At 37.7% G+C, this 13566-nt stretch overlaps 1 protein-coding gene across 1 annotated transcript; it reads right to left on the bottom strand.

Annotated features, from left to right (window-relative positions):
- Positions 1–419: 419 nt before the first annotated feature.
- Positions 420–10752, bottom strand: cdc27 (cell division cycle 27). Its single transcript, XM_082183935.1, has 19 exons — positions 10581–10752; positions 9375–9450; positions 8941–9088; positions 6906–7031; positions 4896–4993; positions 4613–4773; positions 4238–4449; positions 3925–4036; positions 3443–3558; positions 3252–3351; positions 2944–3148; positions 2621–2793; positions 2327–2479; positions 2027–2235; positions 1788–1905; positions 1477–1605; positions 1323–1397; positions 1051–1216; positions 420–976 (listed from the first exon to the last, which is right to left on the bottom strand). Exons 1-19 carry the CDS (start codon positions 10605–10607, stop codon positions 891–893), a joined length of 2490 nt encoding a protein of 829 aa, XP_082040061.1. The 5' UTR covers positions 10608–10752; the 3' UTR covers positions 420–890.
- Positions 10753–13566: the final 2814 nt, after the last annotated feature.

Here is a 13566-nt window from a genome sequence, read left to right as displayed (position 1 = left end):
AGCAACAATTCTCTAATCAATGTCTTGCAGCTAGGCAAAAATATGGATGCAGATGTTTTGAAGGTTCATAACTGCTAGAGTAAAACAGATGAGTGTGAGAGTGGCAAATTGTTCTGAAAAAAAATACAAATAAATAAAAAAATAAGAAGTGCTTTTTGAGTATAACTCACAGGTTTTAAAATCTGGTGAAAAACAAAAACTGCATCATTCAGAACTAGTACTTTCTATGGTTAACTTTCAAAAAGATTTTTCTTCTAAACAGATGGCAATCTGATAGAAGATATGCAGTTTACATTGAATCTCTTAAGCCAAATACTTTTTTTCATTTGGATGTGGGCAGAAAGTGCTTTTTTTTTTTCTCCCAGCAATCACGTTCCATGAAGAAAAAGGGAGGGGAGAGGAATCAAAGGACTACCAACTCTTACACAGGTCTTTATTCAGAGTAAATGGCGATAAAATAACATAAAAGGCCTACGCATTAAGACAGGAACATCGATGAATGTCTGTGGCTCTTTTTTGAGTCTTAAATTGACATTTAACTTGTTGAGAAGACAGTGGAGTCATTGGCAAATAAGGGCAATTTGAGCTCAGACAGAACTTGAATTCTTCAAGTGATCATGTCTGCAATAAAGGTGATGATGCCAGTGACGATGAGGGATGAGACAGGACCAGAAGATCAGACCGATGAGAGACGTCTAAGGCATGATGACGAGGGGGTGGAAAAAGGCAAGAACGAATGATGAAAATAAAATGACAGAAATGAGGAGGTACTGTTATTAGCAGCAGTTTGTTTTCCTTTTTTTCTTCTTCCTCCTTTTTCAGAGCTGGAGTCTTCGAGTAGCCCCCAAATTGGCATTTTTTTTTTCAAAGTCCAGAGTGGTGTCCAGGGGCTACAGAACCTCATCGCTCTCCGCGGTGTGGAGCTGTGTGTCATCAGCGTCCGTCATACTGCTCTCCTGTGACTCCTCCACCTCCGCTGCAGAGACCAAGCAACAACATTAGATAGAGCACACAGCACCACTTAAATGGCTCACTGGGTAGGATACTTACTTGAGTAGTAGGGATAATCATCAGGAGTGACAGGTTCATCATCATCTGGGAGGTATCGCTTATCTATGGCCTCTTTGATCTGATTATTGGCCCCTTTGGGGTCTAAGTCCATGGCCCAAGAGAAGTTCATTAGTGCCAGATGAGTCTGGCCAAGCTTCTTATAGACCTATAAAGATGATGTACATTTGTTTAGTGTAGGTTTTTAAAATGATGATATCAGCATATAGCTGATGTAAAATATATGCAAGTAAGCAGCTGAGCTTTAGGTGTACCTTTCCTATTAAGAAGTAAACAAGGGACTCTTTGGGAACTATTTGCTTTAGCTCTTCAAGCTCCTGCAGAGCCGCCTGTGAAGAATGAATTAGTTACTTAACATTTAAAAATGTATATCATCTTGGCCGACTGATGTAAGAAGTTGAGAAGTACCTTGTACTTTTCATTGGCAAAGAGAATAGAGGCCCTATGAAATTTGCATAGCGGGTTCTTGGGGTCGATGCTAATGGCTCTGTTCAGGGTCTCCAGTGCATGGTCTGATTTTTTCAAAGCATGTTGAACCTGATTTGGAGCACATGAGAATGAATATAAAGGTAGCAACGCAACAAGTACATATAGAGCTAGTCTGACATTTCAAATTCCAAGTAACAATCTTGCACTGTCGTTTACCTAAGAAATAAGAGGATGTGACCCACAAATTCACTTTATACTGATACTATTTTCCCTGCATTAGATTTACTCACCACTCCAATATGACAGAGCAGTACAGAGCTCTGAGGATTGATGCTCAAAGCCTTCTTGAAATGAATCTCAGCTAGGTTAAACTTCTCCTGCTTGTAGTAAATCATTCCCAAGCCGTACCTGACGTAGCAGACAACATAAAATTAATTAGTGAGATTCAACTATTTCATTTTATGCACTTTAGGTTTTATCAAATGTAGTCTCTCGTTTCCAAAGTCAAAGAGTAGAGTCTGAACCATACCAGGCATTGTAGTGACGTTTATTGAGGCGTATAGCATTGCGGAAGCAGCCCAAGGCTTTCTCCAGCTCCTCTGTGAGAACTAGTTCATGCCCTAATAGTGTGTATGCATATGCAAAGCTGGGGTCCACCTGGATGGCCCGTGTGAAGAACTTAATGGCAATGTCATGCTCCCGCTGTAAGCTGAAACAGTTACCAGCTACACACCAGGGCTGTACACAGAGAGAAGAAAAAAAATAAACCATGAGATAAAGCATTGCAAACAAAACCTGTGCATTTGCTATATTGCAACGAGAAACTTACCTCTGGTGAGTTTTTGTCCATGTCAGTGAGATCTTTAGAGAGGGCAGAAAGCGCCACATCCTTCTGTAAATGCCAGAGTGTTGTGGAATAGATCTCCATACCTTCCACTCGATAGCTCTCGATACGCCGGACTTCTGAGAAAATCCTCTCCGCCTGGTTAAACAGACCGAAAAATTCAGTCTTGGTTACCTTTTCTGTAAGAATAACTAGAAATAAATTATTTTTACCACTGATAAGTTCTTGAATGCCTTCAATTATAAATGATGTCATCTGATTTAACCAGCCCTGACTCACCTGCATGTATTCAGCCAGTTCAAAGTGGGCTCGTCCGATCTGACCCAGCACCCACCCTGTGTTGTAGTGGTGTGAAGGCAGCTGACTTAAGATGTTAATGGCCTCTCTGCAGTTATAAGAGCAGAGAGCTAGATAGCCCCTCCCAATATCCCGCATCAACGTCATCAGCCCATCTGAATAAAACAAAGGAGAAAAAAAATTAAGAACCTGCTTCAGTTTTGCAGTAATTTACTTATTTGCAATAGTAATAAAAAAAAGATAAATAGATTGATTTGTTTATAGTTCTTCCAATACATCTTAAAAAGATGAGCATTCTCAGATACCTGCAGCAGCCTTTTGTAAATTAAAAGCTTGGAACTGTGGTGAGCTGATGTTGCCTTTGCCCTCCGATATGGAAGAATCCAGCTTGAGGATCTCAATGCTCTCATTCAGGTTAGATGGGGTGATTCCTCCCTTACCCGTTTTCGTTTTGGTCTTTCGGTTAGGAATCTTGGTGGGGAACTTCATTTTCAGCTTCTTACTATTCTCCTATTCAATTCCATCATTAACAGAGTGTTAATAAAACCTTCTCTCTTTTTTTTTTTTTTTTGCAAACATATATGCATAAACTTGCATGAGTAAAAGGCAGTACCTTGGCAGTGGAGCTGGCACTGGTGAAGAGTCTTGAGCTCCGCCGTGGCTGCACATTTGGGGGAGCAGCAATGGTTGGGCTCAGCACTTGTGGTGTAGTACTACAAACCAGAAAGAGATGTCATCAGAAGCCATTATCATCATCATAGCTATTAGTTGCCTATATAAATGTGTACTGACAATGACATTTACCTGGTCTGTGGGGCAGTGGTCTGAGTTTGGTTGAAAGGGTTTGGAATGACCTCTCTGCTGTTGCCACTCTGTGCAAACACTGACTTCGTCCCCACTTGGCTGATTCTACTGACGGCCTGAAATGGGGGAGGGGATCGTTTATTTTTTACAAAGCCTTCCATAAATGTTTTAAAGAGTTTATTTTGATAGTCTGTATTATAAATGACACACAGAATAATGTTTCACACTCTTGTGGAATAATGATATAATGCATGTCATTCAGCAAAACAATTCAGCAATAAAAATAAAAACAGTAGTGTAATAGTGCAAAATAGTAATGTACAAACTAAATGACTCTTCCAGTGCAACAAACCTTGGATAATGATATAAAAAAAATTTTTTTTTTTTAAACCTGCATTTATTCAAAAGTGTAAAACAAAGCCCCTTTAAAAAGTCCCATGGGAATATTATAACAGCAAGCTGCTATAAGCAAAGAAGATTACCTTTTTTGGAGGGCCAGGCGGAGGAGGTGGTTCCATCCCAGTTCCACTGTGACCGTAATTCTGCAGGTACGTTGGGTCTCCCGGGCTCGGCTCCAGAGGCAAAATTCCAAAACTTCACAGTTTTAAACAGAAAGAACAATTACTAGAATGAAATCATAACATAACCAAAGTTCTGCCAATTTATCACATTCATAATCGGAATCAATGAAGAAAAAAAGTACTTGGAACTACATTAAAAAAAGTCTTATGCATGTTTAAGTGTGAGGCATAACAGCCCTAATGTTCAATTTGGGTCTCTCAAAGTGGTCGTTACCTTGGTGTTAGGGGGCTGAGTGTGGCTGTGCCCCCCAGCAAACAGCGGCCACTCTTGGGTTTGTTTTGCACCTGTTTGGATAACAGTGAGCCACCGGTGCTCAGTGGAATGGAGTCTGGCGAGATGACGGAAGAGTCGATGTAGGACACAGAGGAGTCCGTATTCAGGGAGTACTTTGAATTAGAAGATTCTAGATTGAGCCGGTTTAGCTCCTTTAGAGAGGGAAGAAAGACAATGCCAAGATATGATGAAGAAGATAATCAGTTCACAACGTTAAATATAATAAGTCAACCCATGCCCCTCATATTCTTAATGCATAAACAAATCTGTCTTTATAAAACATAAAATGCATGGCAAACCAGAGGAAGGACATACCAAAGTATCCTGTGGGGTCTCCATTAGGACGGTGTCGACTTGTCTGTGTCCCATGTTGTTACTAGGTGTGTGTGCAGGGCTGATGGGAGGAGGGAGGAGGCCTCCACTGAAATTCTGCAAGGAGGTCAATCTGAAGATCTGCTCTGGATCCGGTCGTTCCCCTGTAGCACAGAGGGCACAGTTTAAAATCACATTATCTAACATCTCCTCATGGAGTCCTGTAACTGTGTAGCTTGGATAAGGTTGGATAATGACCCTAATTAATAACGGAAAAGAAACTCACCAATCTGACATAGAGACTCAAATGGAGACCATAAGAAAGGGTTCTCGCTCATGCTCTTTTGGTAACATTCAGCTCCTTTTGCTATTCGATCCGTTTTGCTGAAGGGACAAAGAAAGGTGTATAAGTTTTGTGCATGATCACCAACATTTTAGCGACTGGAAATGTTTCAATTCATAAAATGCCATTTTTGGGTTTCTGCCAAAATACACAATAGGCTGAAAATGTCAACAAAAATCTGTTTTTTTTTTACTCAATGTAAATAACAATGGATTATTTGCTGTAAGAAAATGTCACATTTATAGCTGTCGAGAACCACAGCTTCTGTGAGACGCTCACAGAGAAACCCAAACACACAGCGAGCGCAACAGCAGAACAAACTCTTTGACGTCTACAAAGGTGTATTGCAGACAAAATTAAAACATTACAGATTCAGCTGTGTGGATTTCCTAGTTGTGTATTGAAGTACACATCCCCAAAAGTGATTGTTGTCTGTGTTATATTAGCACATTAACAAAGAGTGCAGAAGCTGTGAGGCTATACATCTCATGTCATACATTACAAGAAGAATCTCTCATGTGAGAAAACAAGGAAGCTTGATCTAATAAACAACCTGCCACCTTACCTGAAGAAATTAAAAACTCTAAGCAATCTCTGTAGGGCTGCATGATTTGGGGGGAGGGAATTGCGGGAATTTTTCTGGTTAAAATTGAGATTTGAAATGCATTTATTTTTTCAAATGAAATATATATATATGTAAGAACACCTGGTTTGTTGTGCTTGTGCTTATATATATTAATATGACTAATAATAATTAATATGATTCTTATTTCTAAATAAACATTAAACAAAATAAGAAATATTACTATTGCAATAACATTTACATTTAAAAAAATTAAAAATAGAGTATTTAAGAATAAAAATAATATAAAAATTAAGAAAATAATAATATTTTTAATTTACAGAAAACTTATTTTTACTAAATTATTTTTAAAATGCAGGGTTACCTGTTAACATGCAGGCAGCCTATGACTATAAATCATAAGAAAGGTCTAAGGATTTATTATAAAATATTATATTATAATTTTCAACATCTGTGACAATCATTTATTATTTTTGTCAGGAGGTACGCAAAGTCAAAAACGGAGTCCATGTTTTTAATATGAAATATGAGCTTTTTATGCATCCAGTGTGGGAAAAAAAAACGTCTGTACACTGGAGAAAAACATATGTATTATCATATATATTTCTTGAGAGAGAAGTATTATTTTCCCTATTTTTTAACCCAAAATAGGATGGAGTGAGCATTCTAGGCGTTTGTTTACTGGACGCCAAAGGACGCCCTCATGCAGAAACTCCAAATATGCCTTGCGGAAGTAATACAGGATATCCCAATTTGGCAAATACAGCTATCGCTGTAGATGAATTTAAATGAAGATAGAAACGCTTTCTTCCATTGTTAAAGCCTTCTTTGGTATTTTCATAATAATAAAGTATATTTATAATGCAATGCAAATCGACTTAACCTTTATCACTGTATAGAATACTATAAAATTGTATATTGTCTCCCTAATTCCGTGATAAGAAACCACATTAGATCGACTGATGATCTGAAGCGAGTAAAAACATGTTATTAAATGTTGTCTTTTGTTGGACAACAGGTTTACAAGTTTGAGAAGAAGTTTGGTGCAGGTTGTTTTTCAAATGCACAATTGCACGTTATAAGTGACTCAAACTTGCAGTGTTTTTAGAGAAGCTCTTCACGAACATATATTTATTTAAATGTAAAAAATAAAATAAAAATCTCCATGAGTGCAAAACAAAATACTCAAAACAGTCCTGTCTGTCTCTAAATCCATTACAGCTTTGGTTCCAGTCAGCAGTATCCAAAAGTTAAACAACAAAGACTCTCACTCTCTTTCCCAGGGACAACTGCAGAGAAGATATCTCTGTATTTTCAAGGTTCACTGATTTCAGTAGGTCAAGGTAAGTAGACAAACAATCTCAACATACCAGTAGATTTGCCCCAGCAGTGCCAGAGTGAAGCAGGCTGAGTCTCCAAACTCAGTAATGATGTCGTCTTGGCTCTTCTGTTTGTTCAGGACTCCTCCGGTCAGGATCTGTTCTCCCTCTGCCAACCTGACAGAGAAAAATACAAATAACTAAAAACTTGCCATTCAAAACAGTATTCATCATTAATGAGATCTATAGCTTTCAGTCCTTATCATTCTTCTGATTAATATCCTATATTTCATTACATGGCCCTCAGGTAGAGATGTCAAAAGTAATTCTACTTCAATACTAAAGTAAAGATACCAGCCATTCTGCAGTAATTAAGTACTTAAAATTCTTAGGATTTCAAGACTTTCACAGCCTATGCATGTTTTGCTCAAAATGTTAGGCACAAATGTATACATGGTAACTTTGTCTTGAAGGGCTCTATCATACACCCAGCGCAATGGAGCCCGGCGCAAATGGACGCAAGTGTTTTTTGCTAGTTTCAGCCTGACACAGTTATCATTTTCACGTCCTGCGCCACGTTGTTTAAATAGCAAATGCATTTGCACCCATTTGTGCGCCCAAGGGCGTGCTGGTCTGAAAAGAGGTGTGTTCTGGCGCATTGTTGGCACGTTTCTATTTTGAGGCAACTGAAATAGACTGTGCGATTGACCAACTGAAACCTGGTCTAAAGTCAATGGCGCAATCTTTTTTCTTTTTATTTAAAGAGCGCGTTAGTATGTGTGCCTATAGGCGAGTCCACAACACACATACACTCTGCTTATTACACACACAGGGATGCCCAGCAGCACACAAACTAGCCAAATATAAAAAATATTGTGTTCATAAAGATATGGTGGAATCCGGCTTGTCCCATAGCATAGATGGTCTGCTTCCGCGTTTTAACCTCACGCACGAACAGATCCGTTTCCTCTCTGGAGACGCATTCAGTCTTTCCGCATGCAAATTCAGCCAAGTAAATAGCGAATCTGCCATGGCGCGAGCGCAACTGGCTTTTAAAGGAAATGTGAAATTACAATCTGATTGTTTTTTTTTGCATGTTACACCAAAAACACACCCATTACCCATTAAAAGAATAGGGACAACCCTTTTAGACCATGCGCTGAGTGCGCAGACCATTTTTCCCGTTGTTAAACTAGCAAAAGTGGATACAGACATTTGCGCTGTGCGCTTTAAACCGTGCACTTAGATTATTAAAATAGGGCTCGAAGGGTTAGTTCACCCAAAAATTTTTATTCTGTCATTATTTACTCACCGTCATGTCGTTCCAAACCCGTAAGACTTTCGTCATCTTCATAACACAAATGAAGATCAAATGAAATCTGGGAGCTTTCTGTCCTTCCACTGACAGCCTACGCAACTACCACTTTCAAGCCCCAGAAAGGTAGTAAAGAAAATCAAAAAGTACTCCATGTGACTCCAGTGGTTTAACATACATTTTATGAAGTAATATGAGTGCTTTGTTTGTGCAAAAAAACAAACAACTTAACACTTTACTTACAAAATATTAATCTCCAACGCACATTCACTAGACTAGAGCACGGATTCATGCGTGTTCTGTTGACGCGAGAGCAAACGTTGTTGCGTGAACGCGCATTGGAGGGTCATATTTTACAACCTTTCTGGGGCTTGCAAGTGGTAGTTGCGTAGACTTTCAATTGAGGTACAGAAAGGTCTCAGATTTCATTAAAAAGATCTTCATTTGTGTTTCGAAGATGAATGAATGTCTTTTGGACATAGGTTTGGAACGACATGACGGTGAGTAATTAATGACAATTTTCATTTTTGTGTGAACAAACCTTTTAAGTGAAAGTAAACAGAACAAAAGGCAGTATAAATGCAGAGACTTGCTGCTGCCTATTATCTCATAATATTATTATATTAGTAGCATATAGCAGTTGCTTTTGAATATTGCTATGATTGTGAGGTATTGAGTATTTCATAAGGAATATCAGAGATATTAGAAATAGGCACTGGGATATGATGATCATGAGTCATGTGTTATGATTAGCTGGGGAATCATCCATACTTGCTCAGTTCCACACAGCACTTGGCAAGGAGATATTTGCATTGTGGCGTGGTGCAGCTGTGTCCTTTCAGGAGGTGGTAGGCCTTGTACGCTTTCCCTGAACGATAGTAGCATGTGGCCAGCAGGAAAAGTGCCTCTTCTGAATGGACTGACAGGCAAAAAGAAAATAATATTCAGAAGAACACAAATGATAGAAGGGAACATGATTTGTCCTAAATTATATACGATTTAATATGATAGACATAAAAAGAATTATGCAAGCAGTGTAAGATATTTTAAACAGTTAATGTTGGAAGCGTAAAATGAATAAAAATGTCAGCTTCCATTTTGAGTCACACAAAGTTGTTTTAATGCAATGCCTCGGCTCAGCTCTGAAAGATGAGGGGAAATGGAGGATGTTGTCTGTCTGTACTGAGCATGATTTGTGCAATTACCCTCAGCATAGAGCCTCTCTGCCAGGAATACAGCATCTCGGTAGGCGTAGTGGTTCAGAGCATGCCATACAGCAGCCTATGGATCAAAACAGAGCTGCTGTTACCTTCATCCCTTTTACAGTTAGCAATAAGGAAGATGCATCACAAAAATGGTCAACAATAGCAGGTTAATGATTTTATTAACACCTAGCAGCAAGTAGGTTATACAACTGATCATCAAAACTGCAGAAGAAATTAACTCCTACACAAACAATGAGACTGCAAAGATTTTCAAATGTATATAGAATTATTTACTGTCATTAAATCATGTCTTAATCACAGTTTCAGGAAATGGTGAACGATTTCAGTATACACAAAGGTTGGAAGAGAAGGAGGGAAGCCAGCTGATATTGACTGACAGATGTGATGCATCCAAAATACTGACTAGGTAGGCAGCTCATTTCTGATTTGAGACAGCCAATGTGTACACATTGTATATGCATTTGAATTTATGTCTGACAGACATAAATTACACAGGTTTAAGAGCTGTAATCGATGAACAGTTGGCTAGCTAATATCTGACGAAGACTTATAAAACCCACAACCTTTAACGTTTATGTTGGCCCATTAAAACAGCATAACTTATAAATATGAAAATACACATTTAAAAGGCAATCACATGTTATGTTTTTATTTCTAAAGAGCTCATATATCAAACAACTAACCATCTCCAAAATTGCTAATCATCAAATCACTTCAAATGCACTGGTTAATGTTACTTTTCCTATATTCTCTTCAGCAATCTCTGTAAACATGCAAATCTACAATTTACAATTATCCTTACCCCAGCAGATATTTTCACACAAGCGTCAAAATGAAACATCACTACCCCAATAATAAAAAAAAACAATAAATCAGGTAACGTTAGCTGGCTAACCTGCAAAACAACACATTAGCTTGCCTGCAAACTACTAACAAACAAAAAAACTGCCTCAAGTTGACAAGCACTGTATTTATTAAAACAGCAATTGTAAATACAAATAAAAGCAATATATTGTATGTTTAAGTGCAGGTTTTGTGTGAGGTAAAGGGCAGAGGCCCTTAGCATTAGCCGCTAACTGAGGCCGCGGTGTAGCAGCGCACAATCATCCGGTCTCTCGGGCTGGATAAAAGTCTTCTCCCGCAATTGGGAGTGCAACGGAGCGCTTTAACATTTAATTCAAATACCTGGACAGGTTCCTGCAACACCGTCATTCCGTAGCCAGGCTCCTCTTCACCTCCTTTTTTTAGTTTCTTCGCTCCTTCTTCAGTCGCTTTCTTAGCTCAATATCCACTCCAGGCCAGAAGTAGCAAAACTAGCATCGAAGATTTGAACATTCCAACCGTTATCGTGAATCCGGAAATGCCCGAACACAACCGATTCAAATACACACTTTACGATAAGGGGCGAATTCAGTCGGAAATAGCCGATTAGGAATTCTCCAATTTTCGGAATCTTCGGGCGAAGCAGGTACAGTGACATAAAAAACAAAATACATAAAAAAAAAAATGTATATACAGTGTATAATATGACATCTCCTGTTTGTTTACCGTTGGATGCTTAGCTGACCTGGACCAGCCTGAAAAAATAATTGCACTATACAAGCCTTTTACCAATTACAGGTTGTTGTGAGTTAGTAACAATTATGAAAATCAAAACTCAGTTTGGTTACTTTTTATTTGGCTTGGTCTGAAGTTCATGTGGGAAAAAAGTAAAAATTGGATTTGTGATGATTTGTTGGTGGAGTAGCTAGTGAAAACATCAGGCTAAAGTAGCCTAGTCTATAGTCTATTTAATGACCTTGGAAATTGACATCTGGTTTAATCACCTATGAAAAAAAGAAACGTTATAAACTAAACTAAAGTCTAAAGCTGATCATGGCAGTAGAGAGTGTGACTTAGATCAGTGTTTTTCAAACTGGGGTCTGGGGACCCCCAGTGGTAGAACTTGCGCCAGGACACCCAGTGGGGGACATCTAGCCCAGAGTCATAGAGAGAGAGAGTTGCGACACTCCCATAGACCTCCGTTGTAAATAATGGCGGCGCTTTTAACCGCCTACTTCCTATATGGGGAGGCTGCAGACCTGGAGCCGGTAGATCTACGCCCCTAGCAGTTTTACGCCCCTGGCAGTTTTACGCCCCTGCTGTTCCTGATGCGTCCAGTAGGGGGATATGCTGCGAAATAACACCATTAAATCGATGCTCAAAACTTACACAATAATAACCGTCCAGTTCATAGATTTTGCCCGAATTTGTGGTTTTTGTTCATTTAAATATTAAACGTTTTAGTATAAATCTGCACTGCACTATGGATTAAAAAATCTCTAGATATTAGGTTGGGCTTCACTCAGCCTATACAGAAGACTATTTGTTTTCATGAATTAAAAAATAACACACATAGTTGGATCAGATGACAAGTAATGATATATGACCTACTATAGAATAGTTAATTGAATATTGAATACATTAATATTGAATAAATAGTAATAATAATAATACTAATTAATAATAATAGAATATTCACTGTATGTTTTTATACAGGAGACTGAGTGAAATATGTTGTTGTGAATTTATATGAAGTTACAATTAGATATTAAACATATTTAGCCCATTAGACATACAGCACTGTGTAATCATGTGGATTCTCGATTAAATATCTGCTGTATTCACTTAGTCATCATACAGCTACAAAACAGTGTCCTACATAGCATTTTATGAAGACAAACACAATTTATCCCTTTTCTAAAATTCCAAGGGCCATTTATAAGAAAGAGACAATATTTTTGTTCACAAAAACATTATTTATCAACACCATTTATGAATTATGATGACTCCCCTATGGCTTGCCACTCTGCTTTAACTGTTTTTCTATCCTCCTGTCAAAGTGCTTCTGCTCACTGATAAAAAATAAAAATAAAATTAAACAAACAAATGTAAAAAGGACATCCATGGTGAATTTGATTTTGTCAAATTCAAAAGCAGCAGGACTCACTGTTAAAATTTGTATAAAATTCCTGAATCCTTAATTTTTTATCACAGTTGCTTTTGTACATTTCATCATTATTCATTATATCAATTCATTTTTTCCTTCATTAGTGAAATTCTAAATACACCTCCGCAATTCATCAATTCAGGACACATTTACAAAATAAAGTGTAATAGAAATGTATATTGAAAACATGCTTAACAGTTTATGACAACTAGTCAGCCATTTTGCATTTAATGACTTATGCAAGGAACTAATGCCTAGATGTTTTTCAGTATGACAATTCAACAGAGAAATAGTATAATAGGCCTATATTTTGATCAACAAGACATAAAGAGTTGATAATGTAGGAAACAGCAGACAGTTGTACATTATGAATTGCATGAATGTACCAAAGCATTTGCAATTTGTATAAAATGAGAAATTGCTTTTATGATGTGCACAAGTGAAAGATGATGTGATTTCAGGTGTGATCTGAGAAATGCACCAAAGCAACTGAGATAAACTATAATACTTATTGGAGACCCTGCAGAATCACTGACCCCATGAGTCACAGACCACATAAAAGAAAGTGTTACGAGAACACAAACTGCCTTTTTAATTTGCATTTCATGTGTGTATTTCATAAAAAAAAAGCTAAACTTTAAAAAAATATAAAAAGGACATCCATGGTGAATTTGATCTATAAGTGTGTGTGTGTGTGTGTGTGTGTGTGTGTGTGTGTGTGTGTGTGTGTGTGTGTGTGTGTGTGTGTGTGTGTGTACTTGGCAAAGACAGAGTATGATAAATCCCACTTTAAGTGCACACAGCCTACATTTTAATCCAGATCAGTACGCTATTTTAAGAAAAATGTATATTTAGATATAAATGAGATAGTTAGATCATCTCATTTTATAAGAAACAACTCAAACCAGAAAGTAAAGGAGTCTTACCAGAAGAGGCAAGATAAAGACGGGCAACAAAAGAAAATTCAAAAGAAAATTAATTTTGAAAGTGAGTAGAGAAGACTAGGGGCAGCTAAATTTACACGTGGTAAGCTATAACTTATAAATTTAAGCCAGACAGAACATCAACCTGACCGTCCAGAACTTTTTGTCTCTCGAAATAAATGATAGACCTATCCATTGATATAAAGAAATGAATTGATAACTACCTAGCTCTATCAAGCTATTCGTTTATAAATAATAA

Source organism: Leuciscus leuciscus (genome assembly GCF_965113295.1).
Source record: "Leuciscus leuciscus genome assembly, chromosome: 1".
Taxonomy (NCBI): Eukaryota; Metazoa; Chordata; class Actinopteri; order Cypriniformes; family Leuciscidae; genus Leuciscus; species Leuciscus leuciscus.
This window is presented reverse-complemented; position numbering and strand designations above follow the sequence as displayed.